General features: G+C 33.5%; 2 protein-coding genes across 10 annotated transcripts in view; both read right to left on the bottom strand.

Moving 5' to 3' along the window:
- The window catches only part of LOC142222356 (diacylglycerol kinase theta), a 120900-nt gene extending 105227 nt beyond the window's left edge, over nucleotides 1-15673 (bottom strand). For all 8 annotated transcript variants that reach the window (XM_075292467.1, XM_075292462.1, XM_075292464.1 and 5 more), the window contains exon 1: nucleotides 15516-15673. In XM_075292467.1, coding sequence (XP_075148582.1) covers nucleotides 15516-15651 — 136 coding nt within the window. In that variant the 5' untranslated portion in view covers nucleotides 15652-15673. The remainder of the gene's footprint in view (nucleotides 1-15515) is intronic.
- Nucleotides 15674-16245: 572 nt separating this feature from the next.
- LOC142222357 (uncharacterized) overlaps nucleotides 16246-21106 on the bottom strand; it is a 39081-nt gene continuing 34220 nt past the window's right edge. For both annotated transcript variants that reach the window (XM_075292471.1, XM_075292470.1), the window contains exon 2: nucleotides 16246-16924. In XM_075292471.1, coding sequence (XP_075148586.1) covers nucleotides 16246-16647 — 402 coding nt within the window. In that variant the 5' untranslated portion in view covers nucleotides 16648-16924. The remainder of the gene's footprint in view (nucleotides 16925-21106) is intronic.

The raw sequence follows: 21106 nt of genomic DNA, 5'->3' as shown, positions 1-21106 counted from the left end.
TCGTTCGACATACAGAAACAGGGTTCAAATTAAAATATGAAATTAATTTTTTTATTAAAGTTTATTTTAGTGTGTTAAAATTATATAAAATATATATAAAAAAATTTACGGGGAGATCAAAATCATTGGATCCAAGTAAAACTCTCTTTTGAGTGTTGAAACGAACATATTGCTTAGTTCCACATTTACCCCAGTCAATCATAAATTAAAGTTTGTTATATTACAAGAGTAGTGTGATAAGCACTTGGGCTACCAGAACGATGAGATGGTGACGATGAGAGCAGTGATATCTTTAAAATCCAAAAACAATATTTCCTAAGAGGGGTCTAGAACCTATTTATAGCCACATTTTCCTACAGCTCAATGCTATTAAATTTATATAAGAAATACCAACAATAACACCTCTCCACCCTAATTAACTAAAGGGTTCAATCTTATTTTAGGATGCACAATTGTCTTACGTGTTAAAATTTTCAATAGAATATTTCCACACTTCTCGTTGGCCAACACCACAAAGAGACACCAAAATGTCATTGCCACACTTGAGCGGCAATACAAAACGGCACTTGTTCCAATTGCCAGTACTTGTACTCACTCACTCATACTTTGTCTCGTTTTGTACCTGCTCGTTTATGGATTTCCATGTTGTTCATTGTTGTATACCCACCCACACTAAGTGAGAGCATGACATGGAAAATATCTGTTAAGCAAAAATTACCTCAACTCTTCACCATAATCGGCCTCTACACTCAACCTTAGTACCCCCCAGCCAGTTTCTCTCTTCGAACCCTTATGTTTCGAATATCCCAACAGTAGTTTGACATGTCAATGAAGGTGAAATGTAATGTTAATTGCAACTCTTTATGTGATTATTTGAATGCAGCAGATTGGATTCAGACTATTATATAAAATTCTTTATGTGGTGGATATCAAAAGTGGACTTATAATGTGTCATACTTTGTATTTATATACGTACATATATGCGCATGCATATGTAATAAAATATACATTTATAGTTTGAGTGGATCAATTATCTTTTGTTGTTGTTGTTTTTTACAACAATACATATATTGTGAAATTCTCTTTTGTAGGACATTTTTAATATAGATGTTTAAATATTGTTTTGTCACATATATGTTATGGGGCTGTAGTCGGATAAGTACTCATCGCATTTTGGAAAGGCAATGATTAACTGTTTAACATAGTCCGTTTTTTTCATATAGGCATAAGCTTCCGTGGTTGACAAATCTTTAGAGCATGGTGGCTGGGTAGGGGAGACACTGCGGTGCAATGGTTAGCATGCCCGCCTTGCATACACAAGGTCGTGGGTTCGATTCCTGCTTCCACCGAACACCAAAAAGTTTTTCACCGGTGGATTATCCCACCTCAGTAATGCTGGTGACATTTCTGTGGGTTTCAAAGCTTCTCGAAGTGGTTTCACTGCAATGTGGGACGCCGTTCGGACTCGGCTATAAAAATGAGGTCCCTTGCAATTGAGCTTAACATGGAATCGGGCAGCACTCAGTGATAAGAGAAAAGTTCACCAATGTGGTATCACAATGGACTGAATAGTCTAAGTGAGCCTGATACATCGGGCTGCCACCTAACCTAACCTAACCTAAACTATGGTGGCCGGGTAAGCAATACGCAACCCAATTCCTCCTATGTAATCTTGTCGAAAGTGTGAACACAATTGCCAAAGTTGGTAGAACAATTGGCAGATTCCACGATGAGAAGAGAGGCGGGGATTTATTAACTTAGTCACACATCGAAATATTGCTCTCAGACCAGACCAGAAAGTACATCGTATATATTCTGGGTCGTGGTGAAATTCGGTGTCCATATATCGGTGTCCGTACGTCTGTTGAAATCACTCGAACTTCCGAACAACACAAGCTATCGACTTGAAACTTGGACCAAGTACCCACAAAAAAAAAAGAAGCGTCGCGTCGTAGTGAAAATGTTCTTTTTACAAAAGTGGCGTAGAAGCGATAAATTTGACATGAGCTTGTCCACCATTTCAACAGCCGTTGCATTGAATTTGCATAACTTCTTAAGGTGTGATCCCAATTCAGTGTTTTCGATGTGCATTAAATTTTTTTCTAATATTTTTCCAAATAAATCATTTGTATATTATTTATATATATTATTTGACCTCAAATATTTGAAAAAAAAATTTTTTTGCTAATTTTCTAGAATGTAAAGGGTGGCTAAATTGTAAGGGCCGATGTTAAATGTGAACCACACCTAAACGCCAAGTTTTTTCCGAATTTTATTTGACATTTCTCTATTTCAGACTTACTCAATTTGAACCATGGAGAGATACACAATCCAACAACGTGTTAAATGGTTCCAAGAAATTTTCGAAGAAAATCATCTTCAGTGATGAGGCATATTTTCACCTCACTGGATTCGTCAATAAACAGAATTGCCGCATTTGGGCAAATGAGAATCCAAGAGTGATTGTCGAGAAACCAATGCACCCACAAAGAGTGACTGTTTGGTGCGGTTTATGGGCTGGCGGCATCATCGGGCCGTATTTTTTCTAAAATGAGGCTGGTCAGGCAGTTACTGTGAATGGTGTTCGCTATCGTGAGGTGATAACGAACTTTTTATGGCCCGAATTTGAAGATATGGATGTGGACGATATGTGGTTTCAACAGGACGGTGCCACTTGCCACACAGCTAACGAAACAATGGCTCTTTTGCGCAACAAATTCAATGGCCGCGTTATCTCAGTAATGGCGATGTCAATTGGCCGCCAAGATCATGTGATTTGACACCGTTGGACTTTTATCTTTGGGGTTATTTGAAATAAAATGTGTACGTCGATAAGCCAGCAACAATTCAAGAGCTAAAGGATGAGATAATTCGGCACAGTAACGGCATAGAACCTCCATTAGGCCTCAGCGTCATCGAAAATTTGGACCATCGGATGAAGGTGTGCCACCGAGGTCGCGGCACCCATTTGGCCGATATTTTGTTCCATACATAATTGAGTAATACCAATATATCATAATAAAATAAAATTACAATAATTTCCTAAATAGTTTATCTAGCAAATTTATATAATTTTTACCATTTTATTAATTCTTACTGTGCTTTTAACCTATTTCAAACAAAAAGTTCAAACTGCTCATTAAAATATGAAACTGCTATGGAAGTTGTGCCTTTAGTAGAACTCCCAATTATTTTTACTGGGACGTTGTTATTGATATAAATCTGATGATATTGCAAATGGAACATATCGGACAAAGGTATAGCCCCAATATATGTTAAACCGACACGTAGATTTGGCTTGCGGAGCCTCTTGGTGAAGCAAATTTCATCCGATCTGGTTTAATTTGCTACTCAGTGTTAGTATATGGCCTCCAACAATCATAACAAAGTTGGTCCATAATTATATAATGGTTGTCTTTTATATATAGTTGGAATGGGCAATCGTAGTCTTTCAATCTGCCAAGTTACAGCTCTATCGTACAGCTCATCCAACAATCATAACAAAGTTGATCCACAATTATATAATGGTTGCCCTTTATATATAGTTGGAATGGGCAACCGTAGTCTTGCAATCTGCCAAGTTACAGCTCTATCATAAAACTCAACATCGATGAACTCAATTCAATTTGTTGTGATGAAGCTCCGTCAAGAAGCAGTGTTTGTGGTGATGAATGCTGTGGTAAATTCAACCGAGGTCGTATCTCACTCCAAGATTCCAAGAATTTTGTGAAAGTCGTCCAAAATCAGTTGTTGTTCCGCAAAACATTGATACTGTGCACCAACTGTGATTGAGACAATATTAGGCATTAGTGGGAGCATACATTCAATATCGGATAAGCAAATTAGTTCACGTCGGACACAATTTGTCAATCGCTCAAAAAAAGGGTCGATCGATTGGTCGAAAGAAATGCTCCAAAAATACGATCGAGGTGCTTCGAAACACGTATGGATTTACGCATATGAGCCCAGTAGTAAACAGCAGTCGGCTGTATGCACCCATAGAAAAAAACATGAAAGGCGTGGTCATTTCAAAACGATCCGTTCATGAAAGTGAATCAACACACATGTGTTGTCAACTGAGTACAGACTGGGGTCAATCTGACAACGTTAAAATGACACCATGCGTTGTCAAAACAACAACCAGCGTTCATGATCTGAAAACGTAACAACTAAGGAAAGTCTAAAGTCAGGCGGGGCCGACTATATTATACCCAGCACCACTTTGTAGATTTTCGATACCATATCACATCCGTCAAATGTGTTGGAGGCTATATATAAAGTTTTGTCCCAAATACATACATTTAAATATCACTCGATCTGGACAGAATTTGATAGACTTCTACAAAATCTATAGACTCAAAATTTATGTCGGCTAATGAACTAGGGTGGAACACAATGTTAGTAAAAAACAAGCAAGGAAAGTCTAAAGTCGAGCGGGGCCGACTATATTATACCCTGCACCACTTTGTAGATCTAAATTTTCGATACCATATCATATCCGTCAAATGTGTTGGGGGCTATATATAAAGGTTTGTCCAAAATACATACATACATTTAAATATCACTCGATCTGGACAGAATTTGATAGACTTCTACAAAATCTATAGACTCAAAATTTAAGTCGGCTAATGTACTAGGGTGGAATACAATGTTAGTAAAAAATAAATATGGGAAACATTTAAATCTGAAGCAATTTTAAGGAAACTTCGCAAAAGTTTACTTATGATTTATCGCTCGATATATATGTATTACAAGTTTAAGAAAATTAGAGTTATTTTTACAACATTTCGACTAAGCAGTGGCGCTTTTACAAGGAAAATTTTGGTATTTTGACCATTTTTGTCGAAATCAGAAAAACATATATATGGGAGCTATATCTAAATCTGAACCGATTTCAACCAAATTTGGCACGCATAGCTACAATGCTAATTCTACTCCCTGTGCAAAATTTCAATTAAATCGGAGCAAAAAATTGGCCTCTGTGGTCATATGAGTGTAAATCGGGCGAAAGCTATATATGGGAGCTATATCTAAATCTGAAACGATTTCAACCAAATTTGGCACGCATAGCTACAATGCTAATTCTACTCCCTGTGCGAAATTTCAATTAAATCGGAGTAAAAGATTGGCCACTGTGGTCATATGAGTGTAAATCGGGCGAAAGCTATATATGGGAGCTATATCTAAATCTGAACCGATTTGGCTGATATTTTGCAAGTTTTTCGAGACCTATGAAATATTCGGATGTACGGAATTTGAGGAAGATCGGTTGATATACACGCCAATTATGACCAGATCGGTGAAAAATATATATGGCAGCTATATCTAAATCTGAACCGATTTTTTTCCAAAATCAATAGGGATCGTCTTTGAGCCGAAACAGGACCCTATACCAAATTTTAGGACAATCGGACTAAAACTGCGAGCAGTACTTTGCACACAAAAATACATCAACAGACAGACAGACAGACATACGGACATCGCTAAATCGACTCAGAATTTAATTCTAAGCCGATCCGTATACTAAAAGGTTGGTCTATGATTACTCCTTCTTGGCGTTACATACAAATGCACAAACTTATTATACCCTGTACCAGGGATCCGGAGCGGAGCAAGCCCTTTTTTTGCCGGAGCGGGAGCGGCATTTCTAAAATCCGGAGCGGAGCGGGAGCGGAGCGGTTTCCAAATGAAAAACCGCTCCGCTCCGAATAAAATATTACTTGAATGAAATGTGTAACTTTGAAATTACACTGTGTAGGTAATTTCAAATTTAGCTAGTACTTAGTGTAGTGTGAGTAAACGTTTAAAATGTACGATATGTATTTTTGTACGTACGTACATTGGGGAAAACACAACGTGTTTTTTAGTAATTGTTTTCAAAAACGACAAATGTCAAAATATATATCTAGTATGTGTGTCAATTTCATCCCGTATTACTACAAAGATGTTTGTAATGAACGTCAAATAAATGCAATTAAACGATCTTATTTATATTTAATTTTTTAGTTTTCTACACTGAAAAAAATATTGTCGTGAAGTCAAAGATTCCATGTCCTTAGAATAAGAATGCAAATTTTGCTTAACATGGAAGACGCATTTCTCTAAAATAAAGTTTTTTTCTTGTCCAAAAGGCAATAAACTTTAGAATGAAGTTGTAATGTCCTTATAATTAAGTGATTTTACTTAAAAATGTGTATCATAACATGAAAGATAAAATTTTTGAGGTAAGGTCAACGTGACTTTAATAATTAAGAAAAATTCTTTAAAATTAATAAAATTGTCTTTAAATTTGTTTCCTTTTTGCATCTTGCCTACAAAGCAAAAAATCGTTAAAAAATAAGACATGTTTTTCAACACTTTATTTTAAAGACGCTTTTTACTTGAAACATAGCATAATTTCTACTGGAAGTCGAGTCTTAATATGGAAAAAAAATAACTCGTTAACTCGTTTTTAAAGGATTTTGATAACAACTGACGAAAACATATCTAAAAAAATTAAAAATTAACATTTGCTTCCTAGAAGCAAGTACATAACCCCAAATTTAAAAGAGAATTACGTCTTTAAAGTATCCTTACTTGTATTCTCCGCTTCTTTGGCTCGGAATTAATACCCAAACTGTTAAAGTAAAGACAAAATCTTTGGAACCGGGCATGCTTTTTTTCTTTCACATTTGCTTTACTATTGTACTATATCCTAGCATTCTCTTATTTCTGATATTAGTTCTCGAAAATTTAATTAAAATTATGGATAGTTTCAATTTTGGTTGAAAAATGTGCGCATATACATTTATTATACAATAAAGGGGAAAAAAGCGAAATTAGGTAACACTAGATCTGAGTGAGAATATTCGTAGGTATACCACGGACTGATGTCGATGGAGGTTGTTGCAAACATAAACATACACACACACATTACAAATATAACAAAACCTCTTCTCTACGTCTGTTGCAAAACAAAAAAAAAAAAACTTTCGGAGAGTAGTTACTTCTACTCTGTGTATAGACTTTCAATTCCAATCAGCGTTGCCGTTTTGGTCCGATCGGACCAAAATTGGTCCAAAAGATTTCTAATTTTTAAATTTGGTCCGATGGTCAGACCAAACAGAATTTGGTCCATTTTGGTCCATTTTCATAAATTTGGTTTCTATCACATATTAAATAGTAGATGGTGCACCGCAAAGAATATTGTCGGGAGGCCAAATATTTCACATGCTTAAAATACGAATACGAATTTTGCTTAGAATAGAAGACGTATTTCTCTGAAAAAAGTTTTTCCTTGTCTAAAAGTCTCTAAACTTTTCAATGAAGTCTGTTTGTCCTTATAGCTAAGAGATTCGACATAAAAATGTGTATCCTAACATGAATGCAAATTTCGTTTTAATGAAGTCAAAATGTATTTAATATTTCTGAAAAAATCTTCAAAATTAATAAAATATTTCAACACATTGTTTTAAAGTCATTATACCCTAAACCACATAGTGGTTAGGGTATAATAAGTTTGATCTGCCAAAAAATGTGTCTACAAGAAATATTGATTTTAGACCCCATAAAATATATACCGATCGACTCAGAATCACCTCCTGAGTCGATCTAGCGCTTGGCGTCCGTCCGTCCGTCTGTCCATGTATTTGTTGTTCACTGGATTTCGGTCGCAATTATTAACCGATTTTGAAGAAATTTGGTACAGGGAGTTTGTTTGGGCACAAGGACGAACGTTATTGAATTTGGAAGAAATCGGATCAAATTAAATATAGCTCCCATATATATGTATTGCCCGATTTCGACAAATGGGGTCACGTTGCACTTTTTTACTAACCGATCGTCGTCAAATTTAGCACAAAATAATCTTCTGTATCACCCTTTAAGTCAGAAAATTTCATCGAAATCGGTTCAGATTTAGATATAGGTCCCATATATATGTATCGCCCGATTTTGTCAAATTAGGTCATAAAACCCTTATTTATCAACCGATCTTACTCAAAGTTGGCGAAATGTAATCTTCTATAGCACTAACTATATGTGCAAAAAATCATCGAAATCGGTTCAGATTTAGCTATAGCTCCCATATATGTACCGCCCGATTTTTATACCCTAAACCACATAGTGGTCAGGGTATAATAAGTTTGATCGGCCAAAAAATGTGCCTACCAGAAATATTGATTTTAGACCCCATAAAATATATACCGATCGACTCAGAATCACCTCCTGAGTCGATCTAGCGCTTGGTGTCCGTCCGTCCGTCCGTCTGTCCATGTATTTGTTGTTCACAGGATTCCGGTCGCAATTATTAACCGATTTTAATGAAATTTGGTACAGGGAGTTTTTTGGGCACAAGGACGAACGCTATTGAATTTGGAAGAAATCGGATCAAATTTAGATATAGCTCCCATATATATGTATCGCCCGATTTCGACAAATGGGGTCACGTTGCGCGTTTTTTCAAACGGATCGTCACCAAATTTGGCAAAAGGTAATCTTTTCCATCGCCCTTCAAGTCTGCAAAATTTCATTCAAATCGGTTCAGATTTAGATATAGCTCTCATATATATGTATCGCCCGATTTTCCCAAATTTGGCCACAAAAACCTAATTTATAAACCGATCTTACTCAAAGTTGGCTTAATGTAATCTTCCATAGCACTAACTATATGTGCAAAGAATCATCCAAATCGGTTCAGATTTAGCTATAGCTCCCATATATATGTACAGACCGATTTTTCTAAATTTGGCCATAAAACCCTTATTTATCAACCGATCTTACCCAAATTTGGCTAAATGTAATCTTCTATAGCACTAACTATATGTGCAAAAAATCATCGAAATCGGTTCAGATTTAGATATAGCTCCCATATATATGTATAGCCCGATTTTCCTAAATTTGGCCATAGAACCCTTATTTATTAACCGATCTTACTAAAAGTTGGCTAGATCCAGTCCTCTATAGTACTAACTATATGTGCAAAATTTCATCGAAATCGGTTCAGATGTAGATATAGCTCCCATATATGTATCACCCGATTTTGAAAAATTCGCCCCTAATAACCTTATGTTTGACCATACAGGCCTCATTTCTTAACTGATCTTACTCAAATCTTGCACAAGGTAACCTTTTGTGGTATTAATCAAACCCGCAAAATATTATGCAAATTGGTTCAGATTTAGATATAGCTTCCATATATATGCATCGCTCGATTTTCCCAAATTTGGCCATAGTACTCTTATTTATTAACCAATGTTACTCAAATTTAGAATTTTGATATACTAGCCGATCGTACTTATACGCAGCGTTGCCAGAATTGTTTCACCAAAAACCGCTAGATTTGCCCAAAAAAATAGCTAAAAAAAGCTAAAAAATGCAAAAAAATAGCTTTTTACTGGAAGTCCTTCGTTTTGTGGGAGCTACCTTCCCAACACCTCTATTTTATTTACTTGTTATTTTAAAATATTAAATAATCTAAGCATGCTTTGGATTTTGTAAAAAAAATGATTTGTCATTTTTTAAAATAAAATTTTAGTTTGGTTGTGAAATTGTGAGAAATTCGAAATACATTACTTTTATTTAAATTGTAGAAAATACCTACAGTTTACATTTCCCAGTAAAAACATTTTCCTTTTCTTCATGAGCTATCAAAGTGCTTTAAAAACGTGCTAACACCAACTTAAATTTCCAAATTCAGACTCGACTTCAAGTAGAAATTATTGTATGTTTACGTTTTAAAAAAAAGTGTTGAAAACCATCTTCTATTTTTGAACGCTATTTTGGTTTGTGGTCAAGAAGTAAAAACTCCTCACATTTAAAGACTATTTCATTAATTCTTCCTTCATTCATGAAAAGAAAAAGGACAAAACGACTTTATCGTCTTTTGGACAAGGAAAACAGTTTATATAAGAGAATCTCACAAATGCTATTATAACCAAAATTCGCGTTCGTATTTTAAGGAGATGAAATTTTTGGCCTCACGACAATATTTTTTCAGTGCACAAAGCAATTCACATCTACTATTTTAATTTAGTAATATCGTAATAACTTTAGAATGTTATAATAACATAAAAACGACAAACGAGCCAAATGACAACTTTTATGAATATGATGAAAAAACTACAACAAGGTGTATTTGTTACAAAAATGCCCGCGTAATGGCTGGAATCATTATTAATGTTTCAACTGAGCTTTGAAATATGTGGAAACCCTTATTCTTGCAGCAAGGCTTAGATAAAAACGTCGTTTTATCCATATTTCAATAGAAACATGTCGAAAATAAAAAAAGCCAAAAATAGCTAAAAGGGTCATGAAAAAAAGCCAGAAAAAAAGCTAAAAGCTAAATGCATTTTTTTCCCGCTAAACGTCTTCAAAAAAAAGCCAAATCTAGCGGGAAAAAAGCTAAATTGGCAACGCTGCTTATACGTACTGTAGCTCTTACATAAGAATATTGCTCGATTTTTACAAATTTGTATTTATAACCCACACTAATTTAACGATTTTCTCTTTTTTAATAATGGGCTCAATATTAGTGGCATACTAACTCCGTAGGCGCAATATTAACACAGCCAGTGTTGCTAGAAGTAGGGGAAATTCCCTATATGTAGGGTTTTCTAATATTTAGCGTCTTGTAGGGACGTAGGGCCACAATGTAGGACATTTTCACTATACACATTTTGTAATAATTTTTAAATTTATGTGGCTCTAGAGGAGGAAATTAGAAGCCGACAAGGCTTGATCTTTAACAATGTGTGGTAAACTTTATTCCTGTAGAGAATTGTGTCAACATTTTATTTCTATAGAACATTTTGTCAAAATTGTATTTCTATAGAATTTTTTTTCAAAATTTTATTTTTATAGAGATTTAACAAAGAAGATTACCAATTTGGGTAGAATTCTACCAACTGTGGCAACCGTGGTGGTAATGCAAATTTATATTCTAAGTTATATACGTTGCATATTCATGTTTTAAGATAATAAAGTACTTAGAACCATTTTTGTTTTGTAAAATTTTTTAAATTTAACGAAAAATAAAGTAGGGAAAATTGTTTGGGAATGTATGGGAAAGTAGGGAACTTTTTTTGCCCTTGTAGGGCAAACCGAACATTTTCCGTGGCAACATTGACTATGAGCTATAGTCAGATTGACACAAAGCACCCATAGACATGTACCGCTTAATTTTCTTAAATATGCAACTGCGGTTTATCTCCCAGACCTATATGTTACCCCACAAATGCTTATGATTACTAATTCTGTAATGGTGGTTTAGGGTATGATATAGTCGGCCCCGCCCGACTTTCTACTTTACTTACTTGTTCTAAATAAAATAAAACTCAATTGAACAAATAATACAATGTTTGTACTATAATTTTCTCGAAGAGGAGCGGAGCGGAGCGTGGAGCGGAGCGTGGAGCGGAGCGTGGAGCGGAGCGGAGCGATTTTTTTTCTCGGAGCGGAGCGAGGAGCGGAGCGGTTTTTTTTTTCTCCGGAGCGGGAGCGGAGCGAAAAAAATGGACCGCTCCGGATCCCTGCCCTGTACCACAGTAGTGGTGAAGGGTATAAATATGGGAAACATTTCAATCTGAAGAAATTTTAAGGAAATTTCTCAAAAGTTTATTTATGATTTATCGCTCGATGTATATGTATTAGAAGTTTAGGAAAATTAGAGTCATGTTTACAACTTTTTGACTAAGCAGTGGCTATTTTACAAGGAAAATGTTGGTATTTTGACCATTTTTGTCGAAATCATAAAAACATATATATGGGAGCTATATCTATATATATTCCAGATCCGCCAGTAATCTGAAGCTACATGCTCCTAAAAGTTGCTTGCGCTTTACACAAAATGCAGGACACTCACACAAGAGGTGTTTAATTAATTCCTTTTCCTTCGCATCATGACAGCTCATACAATAGTCATTATACTTCGCGCCTATAGTTTTTGCAAAATCGCCTATCAGGCAGCGGCCCGTTATAGCAGATATCAGGAGTGATATCTGACGTCTCGATAACACTAGCATATCTAGTGTGCGGTTTAAGTTTACATGGGGCCATATTTGCTTGGTGTCGTTACAGCCCTTGCAATTCTCCCATCGAACATTTGCCATCATAACAGCATTCTCACGCAGCATGAGCTTGCAGGTAGCCAGGGGCATACCAACAGATTCTAGTTCCCCAGGAATATGTAAGGTAGTTCCTAGCCTTGCCAACTCATCCGCTTCGCAGTTCCCCGGTATGTTCCTATGGCCAGGCACCCATATTAGGTGAATATTGTACTGCTCAGCAATCTCGTTGAGAGATTTGCGGCAGTCTATGGCCGTTTTCGAGTTAAGGAACACAGAGTCCAAGGATTTTATTGCAGGTTGACTGTCTGAGTATATATTAATGCCAATATTTGTTGGAACATTACATCTCAGCCAATTCACCACCTCTCTTATTGCCAATATTTCATCCTGAAAAACACTACAGTGATTAGGTAATCTTTTCGCTATTCGAATTTCCAGATCTTTAGAATATACTCCGAACCCCACTTGCCCATTCAATTTGGAGCCATCATTATAGAAATCTATATATCTTTTATTCCCCGGGCTCTGTGTACACCACGCCTCACTGTTGGGAATTAGATATCAAAGGAACGTGATGGTCATATCATTCATCAATATTTGGATATGCGGAAGCTCTGTGCAAAATGGGTGCCACGCGAGCTCACATTTGACCAAAAACAACAACTTGTTGATGATTCTGAGCGGTGTTTGCAGCTGTTAACTCGTAATACACCCGAGTTTTTCCGTCGATATGTGACAATGGATGAAACATGGCTCCATAACTACACTCCTGAGTCCAATCGACAGCCGGCTGAGTGGACAGCGACCGGTGAACCAACCGTCTCCGAAGCGTGGAAAGACTGAAAATCCGCTGGCAAAGTAATGGCCTCTGTTTTTTTGGGTGCGCATGGAATAATTTTTATTGATTATCTTCAGAAGGGAAAAATCATCAACAGTGACTATTATATGGCGTTATTGGAGCGTTTGAAGGTCGAAATCGCGGCAAAACGGCCCCATATGAAGAAGAAAAAAGTGTTGTTCCGCCAAGACAACGCACCGTGCCACAAGTCATTGAGAACGATGGCAAAAATTCATGAATTGGGCTTCGAATTGCTTTCCCACCCACCGTATTCTCCAGAACTGGCCCCCTGCGACTTTTTCCTGTTCTCAGACCTCAAAAGAATGATCGCAGGGAAAAAATTTTGCTGCAATAAAGAGGTGATCGCCGAAACTGAGGCCTATTTTGAGGCAAAACCGAAGGAGTACTACCAAAATGGTATCAAAAAATTGGAAGGTCGTTATAATCGTTGTATTCGCTCTAGAAGGGAACTATGTTGAATAATAAAAACAAAAAATGTGTTTTTCTTTGTTAGACCGGGGGCTTATCAGCCAACCTGTTAGATCTCAATGAGGATTATTTTGCAAAACAATAAAAAGATTTTCAATGATTAATATTTTTTAGTTCGCTAATTCCGAAATATAAAAGGCAAAACTGATCCTACACCATCCTGTCCTACAGAATGACCTAAACCTGTAGGACATAAGACTCATCTGAGCCATCAAATATTCATAAATCCTAGCTACACGCAGAGAAGGAATATGATCACCACAAACATGTTTTAAGAGCAAAATGTTATTTTTGTATGGTGACCATGTAACATATTTGTCACTAAAATGTTATTTTCTCGTCAAATATAACCTGCTTGCCGAAATCAGATACATGATTTCCGAGAAAATAACATGGTTGCGAAAACCATGTTACATGGTCACCACCCAAAAATAATATTTTGCTCTTAAAACATGTTTGAGGTGATCATATTCCATATATAATAAAAAGAAAATTGGTACCAAACGACTACCCTGAGACACACCCGATGATACAGGTGTGTCCCAAATGATATAAAGAATAATAGTCCATAAACCCTTACGCAAGGATGCGAAATCGAAGAAACTCTAACATATAAGACCAAATATCTGTAACCATCTTCTTAAAAATCTCCAGAATAGCACTTAATCATACTATTCACATCAACTCCCATCCTTATGGAGCTGGATGAACTGGAAAACTTCCCCATATGGGGGGATGGGTAAGAACCGACTTTCAAAAAACTATTAACTAGTCTTATTAGCTGAAGATACAGGCCTTCAGGACAATTCCTGGAATTCCACCAGACCCAAATCCCTGTAAATATTCAGAAAGCGAATTAGTTTCACAAAACGTAACATCCACTCGCCTAAATAAAGAAGTATCGTGCGCATACGCATCATCCATATCAAAATAGTGTTCAACATAAACTGACTCAGAGAAGTCCGCAAAGAATTTGTAATAAACTGTTCACGATAAAACTCTTCACCATCTCTCCGTACCTTCGAAGGCCTGAACAATGATCCACGTTTCATCCTAACCATAAATCGACCTTTGGTCCCTGTCAAGAAAGTTTTTAACTTCATCAATATATTATTTATAACAAGCCATGGGCTCAAGATTTTAAAACATATGGCAACAAAGTTCACCAAAAAGGTATCACAATGGACTGAATAATCTAAGTAAGCCTGATACATCGGGCAGCCACCTAACCTAACCTAACCTATGGCAACGCTTATTTGGCTTATGACAGAGAGTAGGAAATACAAAAGGACAAAACGTTATCTTCTGCAAAGAAAACAAATGTCAACCGTATAGATGTCGCACAATGACCGCAGATTTCGGTATCACAAAGTAGGTTCTAAATCCTATTTTCCTTAATTTTCGTAAACTGCATGATCTTAGAAAATTTGTCCTCATAATTGCCACCTACTGACGCAGTTTCACTTCATAGTTTCCTTCTCTTGTATTCCACACTCTCTGCTTATAACAAAGACAAACTAGAAGAAGACGCAGTTTTGTCATAACAAAACTGAGACACCAGAGGTATCTGTCATCATAAAATCATGAATTAAGGTTCTAAAGATTTTGTCTTTACTTTAAAAATTTTGGTATTGATTCCGAGCCAAAGAAGCGAAGAATACAAGTAAGGATACTTTTAAGACAAGATTCTCTTTTAAATTTGGATTTTGTGTACTTGCTTCTAGGAAGCAAATTTTGATACATCTGATATGCTAAGCAAAATTTGCATTCGTGTTTTAAGGACATGAAATCTTTGGCCACAGGACAATATTTTTTTTCAGTGTATAATAAATCCAATATTTCTTGTTTGTTTTTTGAGAATATTGCTGTTTTAATTAAATCCTGGGCAGACCTGACTTGAAAAAAAAAAAATCGACACATAAAGCAATTTTTTCTCAAATGGTAACCCTCTACACCTTGACATTTGTTTTCTCTCTCTCTCAGAGAACCAGGCTGCGTCTTTTTCTAGATTGTCTTTGAATGAATTCAAAGCATTGTTGCCTTGTGTTTTAAAATAAAATCCCCAAAAAGTCATACAAATAATATTATTAAGACTCATAAATGCCAATATTTTTTTTTTTTTTAGAAAAACTCTTTTTACTTACCTTCACATATGTAGCCTTGCCCAATTAATCCGAACCACAATAAATCTGAGCAGTGATGGCAATATGTTGGTTTGTGGAAATTCTTCTTCACGAACGTGTGTCCACCATCCGCCATTTTGCGCACAATGTTATCCATTAAGAAATTTCTATTTGGATCGTTGTTGTAAATGTTGATGATGGAATTCCAGTTGTTATTATCGATATTGACCCAATGTCTATGGGAGATGTCCTCCGATTGTGGCACGGATTCGTGATATATCCACCACAAATTATAGACAATTAACAACAGATAATAGACAACGACGATCCGTAGACGTAGCGGACCAGCAAACAACGATCCACAATTCTCAATGGTGGTCTTGATGGTGGCGATGTTCGTGGTTGTTACGGTATTAGAAGGAATCGTTGATACCTTTTGTTGTCGATGTTGATGGTAGTCCACGTATTGCTGGTGTTGTTGATGGTGGTAATGTTGTTGCTGCCACGGCCACTGCTTCTTCTTCTGCTGCTGCTGATGTAGGTGCCTGATGTTTGTGTCTGCCGTTTTGTAAGATTATCTTTGAATTACCATTAACCGTTAATTATAAAAGAGAGTGTGAGGTAACGTAAAGTAATTCGGTGTTACGTTACGTTTAACCAATTATGCTGTAATTGTGCAATGGTTATACTGTTCTTTTCTTGTTGTTGGTAGTTGGGCAAGGAACAAATTTGTTGTTGTTGTTGTTGTATTTCAGTTTAATAGCAATAGGTGATGTTTGACTTGTGGTTGTTGTTGTTTCAGCTGTTGCATCGGCTGATAATGTTGTACTTGTTCTGCTTGTTGTTGTTGTTGTATATCAAAGGTGGGATTGGTTATTTGAATTTCTGTTATTAAATTCCTAGATAATGTGAACGACCAACAACCACTCTGATGTTTACGTTGTTGGACACGTACTGTTGTTGTTGATTTACCACGGGCTGCTGATGTTGGTGCTACTGCTGCTGCTGCTCTTTCTGCTACTGCAAATTCCTCCAACACTATTGAAGCGTTTATAAAGCCGTCATTAAATGACCTTCGGTGTCTTCGCTTATCCGCCGTTTGTCTCAATTTCAGATCAAATCGTACCGCTGGAATTGTCATCAATGACGGCATTTTTCACAGATTCCCTTGCGGCGACATTCAATCTTTATCCAGACATTAAAACGGCTGGAGAGAATTGCATGTATCAAAGAGTTTTGTTGCAAGAATATTTCTTTAACTTAGTCTTCTTTTATTTCTTGCTATTTTCTTTTAATTGGTTGTTATAGTTGTTCTTTTTGTAGTTGCAGGTCTTAGTTACATTGTTGTTGTTTTTTTTTACATATACATATATACTATAGTTACTTCTTTTTGATCTTGTAGTTACTCTGTGGGCATATTTTAGGTTATTCTGTTAGGAGAAGAGAAAAATACAATATGTGAGTTTTTTCTTTGTAATAAAAGGCAATCAATTTATTTTACTCTCGAGTAGCTCCCAAGTGTGAGTGGATGTGGTTGTAACGTTACTAAATATCTAAGTATTTCTCTCTCTATCTCTCTCAATGCGATTTATGAGCTGAGAAATACGTAATTAGCTCTTCATTGCATGACATATGCAAGGTTGAGTTTTTTGTGGGTTATATGATAATTATTGATACTAATACTCAATATGCATAAAACATTGGAAACATCACAAAAAAAATGTTTCGTTGCGATAAATAAATCATGCAACGAAGAATTAACAAAAACAACGTTTTTATGGTTAAATATATATGTTAAATGAACATTTCATTGTTAAATAGCTAAATAAAAAGTCTTATGACTGAGTAATACATACAGTGTCTTATAGACACTTATAGAAGAAACAAAATTCTAACAAAATTTTCTAAAGAAATTAAATTTTGACAAAATTTTCTAAAGAAATAAAATCTTGACAAATTTTTCTATAAAAATAAAATTTTGACAAAATTTTCTATAAAAATAAAATTTTGACAAAATGTTCTATAGAAATAAAATTTTGACAAAATTTTCTACGGAAATAAAATTTTGACAAAATTTTCTGTAGAAACAAAATTTTGACAAAATTTTCTATAGAAGAAATAATTTTTTTTCTATATAGAAATAAAATTATGACAAAATTTTCTATAGAAATAAAATTATGACAAAATTTTCTATAGAAATAAAATTATGACAAAATTTTCTAAAGAAATAAAATTTTCTATAGAAATAAACAAAGTTTTTATGGTTAAATATATATGTTCACTTCATTATTAAGGAGCTAAATAAAAAGTCTTATGACGGAGTAATACATACAGTGTCACTTATAGAAAGCTCTCGTTATTATTCTATAAATGTTAATATTATCAATTTCTGCTTATACAGGGAGACTGATACGTATTGCAAACAACTTCAGGTTGCTATCATTTCTACACGGCTAATCTAACAGCTGAGAAATCTATTCCAGTTACATTTTTTTAATGATTACAAGCTTACAAAAGAATTTTGATCAATTGCATTTAAATGTGAATAAATCTTTTGTTTCTTGTTATTAGCAGAGTTGTTGAATTCAACCACAAATGGTAGCTTTTTTACTGTTTGGTAGATTGGTAGAATTGTTAATATTTCTCCAACTAAAGGGTACTTCACAAATTTTCTATAGGAATAAAATTCTTATAAAATTTTCTAAAGAAATTAAATTTTGACAAAATTTTCTAAAGAAATAAAATCTTGACAAAATTTTCTATAAAAATAAAATTTTGACAAAATTTTCTATAAAAATAAAATTTTGACAAAATTTTCTATAGAAATAAAATTTTGACAAAATGTTTTATAGAAATAAAATTTTAACAAAATGTTCTATAGAAATAAAATTTTGACAAATCTTTCAGTAGAAACAAAATTTTCTATAGAAGAAATAAAATGTTTTGTATATAGAAATAAAATTTTGACACAATTTTCTAATAAAATTATGACAAAATTTTCTAGAGAAATAAAATTTTGACAAAATTTTTTAGAGAAATAAAATTTTCTATAGAAATAAAATTTTGACAAAATTTGTTATTGAAATAAAATTTTGATAAGATTTTCTATAGAAGAAATACAATTTGTTCTATATAGAAATAAAATTATGACAAAATTTTCTAGAGAAATAAAATTTTGACAAAATTTTTTAGAGAAATAAAATTTTGACAAAATTTGTTATAGAAATAAAATTTTGATAAGATTTTCTATAGAAGAAATACAATTTTTTCTATATAGAAATAAAATTTTGACACAATATTCTATAGAAATAAAATTTTGACAAAATTTTCTATAGAAATAAAATTTTGACAAAATTCTCTATAGAAATAAAGTTTTGGCAAAATTTTCTATAGGAATAAAATTCTTACAAAATTTTCTATAGAAATAAAATTTTGACAAAATTTTTATAGAAATAAAGATTTGACAAAATTTTCTATAGAAATAAAATTTTGACAAAATTTTCTATAGAAATAAAGTTTTAACAAATTTTTTTATAGAAAAACTAATTTCTAAAGAAGAAATAAAATTGTTTCTATACAGAAATAAAATTTTGACAAAATGTTCTATAGAAACAAAATTTTGAGAAATAAAATAAAATTTTGACAAAATTTTTTAGAGAAATAAAATTTTCTATAGAAATAAAATTTTGACAAAATTTGTTATAGAAATAAAATTTTTACAAAATTTTCTATAGAAGAAATACAATTTTTTCTATATAGAAATAAATAAATAAAGTAAAGTAAAGAAATAAAGTTTTGACAAAATTTTCTATAGAAATAAAGTCTTGGCAAAATTTTCTATAGGAATAACATTTTGACAAAATTTTTGTAGAAATAAAGTTTTGACAAAATTTTCTATAGAAATAAAATTTTGACAAAATTTTCTATATTAATAAAGTTTTAACAATTTTTTAAAAAAAAAACTAATTTCTAAAGAAGAAATAAAATTGTTTCTATACAGAAATAAATTTTTGACAAAATTATAGAAATAAAATATAGAAATAAAATTTTGACAAAATTTTCTATAGAAGAAATACAATTTTTTCTATATAGAATACAATTTTGACACAATTTTCTATAGGAATAAAGTTTTGACAAAATTTTCTATAGGAATAAAATTCTTACAAAATTTTCTATAGAAGTAAAATTTTGACAAAATTTTCTATAAAAATAAACTTTTTACAAAATTTTCTATAGAAATAAAATGTTGGCAAAATTTTCTATAGAAATAAAATTTTGACAAAATCTTCTAGAGAAATAAAATTTTGACAACATTTTTTAAAGAAATAAAATTTTGACAACATTTTCTAAAGAAATAAAATTTTGACAAAATGTTCTATAGAAGAAATAATTTTTTTTTCTATATAGAAATAAAATTTTGACACAATTTTCTATAGAAATAAAATTTGGACAAAATTTTCTATAGAAATAAAATTTTGACGAAATTTTCTATAGAAATAAAGTTTAAAAAAAAATTTTTAATGGAAAAACTAATTTCTATAGAAGAAATAAAATTGTTTCTATGTAGAAATAAATTTTTGACAAAATTTTTTATAGAAATCAAAATTTGACAAAATGTTCTATAGAAACAAAATTTTCACAAAATTTTCTATTGAAATATAATTTTAACAAAACTTTCTCTAGAAATAAAGTTTTAACAAAATTTGTTATAGAAATATAATTTTGACACAAATTTTTATAGAAATAAAATTTTGACAAAATTTTCTATAGAAATAAAATTTTGACAAAATTTTCTATAGAAATAAAATTTTGACAAAATATTCTATAGAAATAAAATTTTTCCGAATAAGGTTTTTTTTTTGTTTTTTTTTTGGTAACATTTTCTCCATTTTGGTAGATTAGTTTTGGTTCGTGTGGAAACCGTGGTTGTATCGCATCCAAAAAGTGGACGAAAAACACGATAACAACACCAAAAATGAGACCAAAAGTGAAGGCCAGATTTGATCGAAGTGCACGCCGCAGTGGTAGAAAACTTGCTTGTGAGCTGAACATATCGCGAGAAAGGAAGCAACACATATCGAAAAATGAGCTTAGACTAAAACCATTTAGGAGCTAACCGATTCACAAATAAAATTAGCACGAAAGCGGCCAGTTACTGGATGAGAAGCCATTCTAAATTGAGTAGGCGAACAAACAGACTGACATGCCAAAGAGGATAGCTAAAATTGTACACCTTCGATTGGAAATGATAATTCAAGCGCCGATAATAATGCTGAGGCTGCCGCAATGGCCGCTCGCTAGGATATGTTGTTCAAAAATAGTACTTCACGTCGATCGTAGCCATATTCGACAAAAGGGATCATTATTAGCATAATTGGCTCCATAGTAAGAAATTCGCAAAAGTGCAAAATTCTGATAAATTTTTCCTTGAATAATATTAATAATATAAGTTACATTTAACATAGTCCTCCTATTTGACGATAAGGATAATCTTACAATACTTAGTCTATATTCGTATGACGGAGGTGATACATAGCAAGCAATGTATCGCTTTCGTGAGGCGTCACACTTAAGTGATGTTCTGGACTACACTTTACATCGTCACAGAACGG

The sequence above is a fragment of the Haematobia irritans genome, chromosome 1, assembly GCF_050003625.1.
Source record: "Haematobia irritans isolate KBUSLIRL chromosome 1, ASM5000362v1, whole genome shotgun sequence".
In the NCBI taxonomy this organism is placed as follows: Eukaryota; Metazoa; Arthropoda; class Insecta; order Diptera; family Muscidae; genus Haematobia; species Haematobia irritans.
Note: the sequence above shows the minus strand (reverse complement) of the source record. Positions and strands in the feature narration are given on the sequence as shown.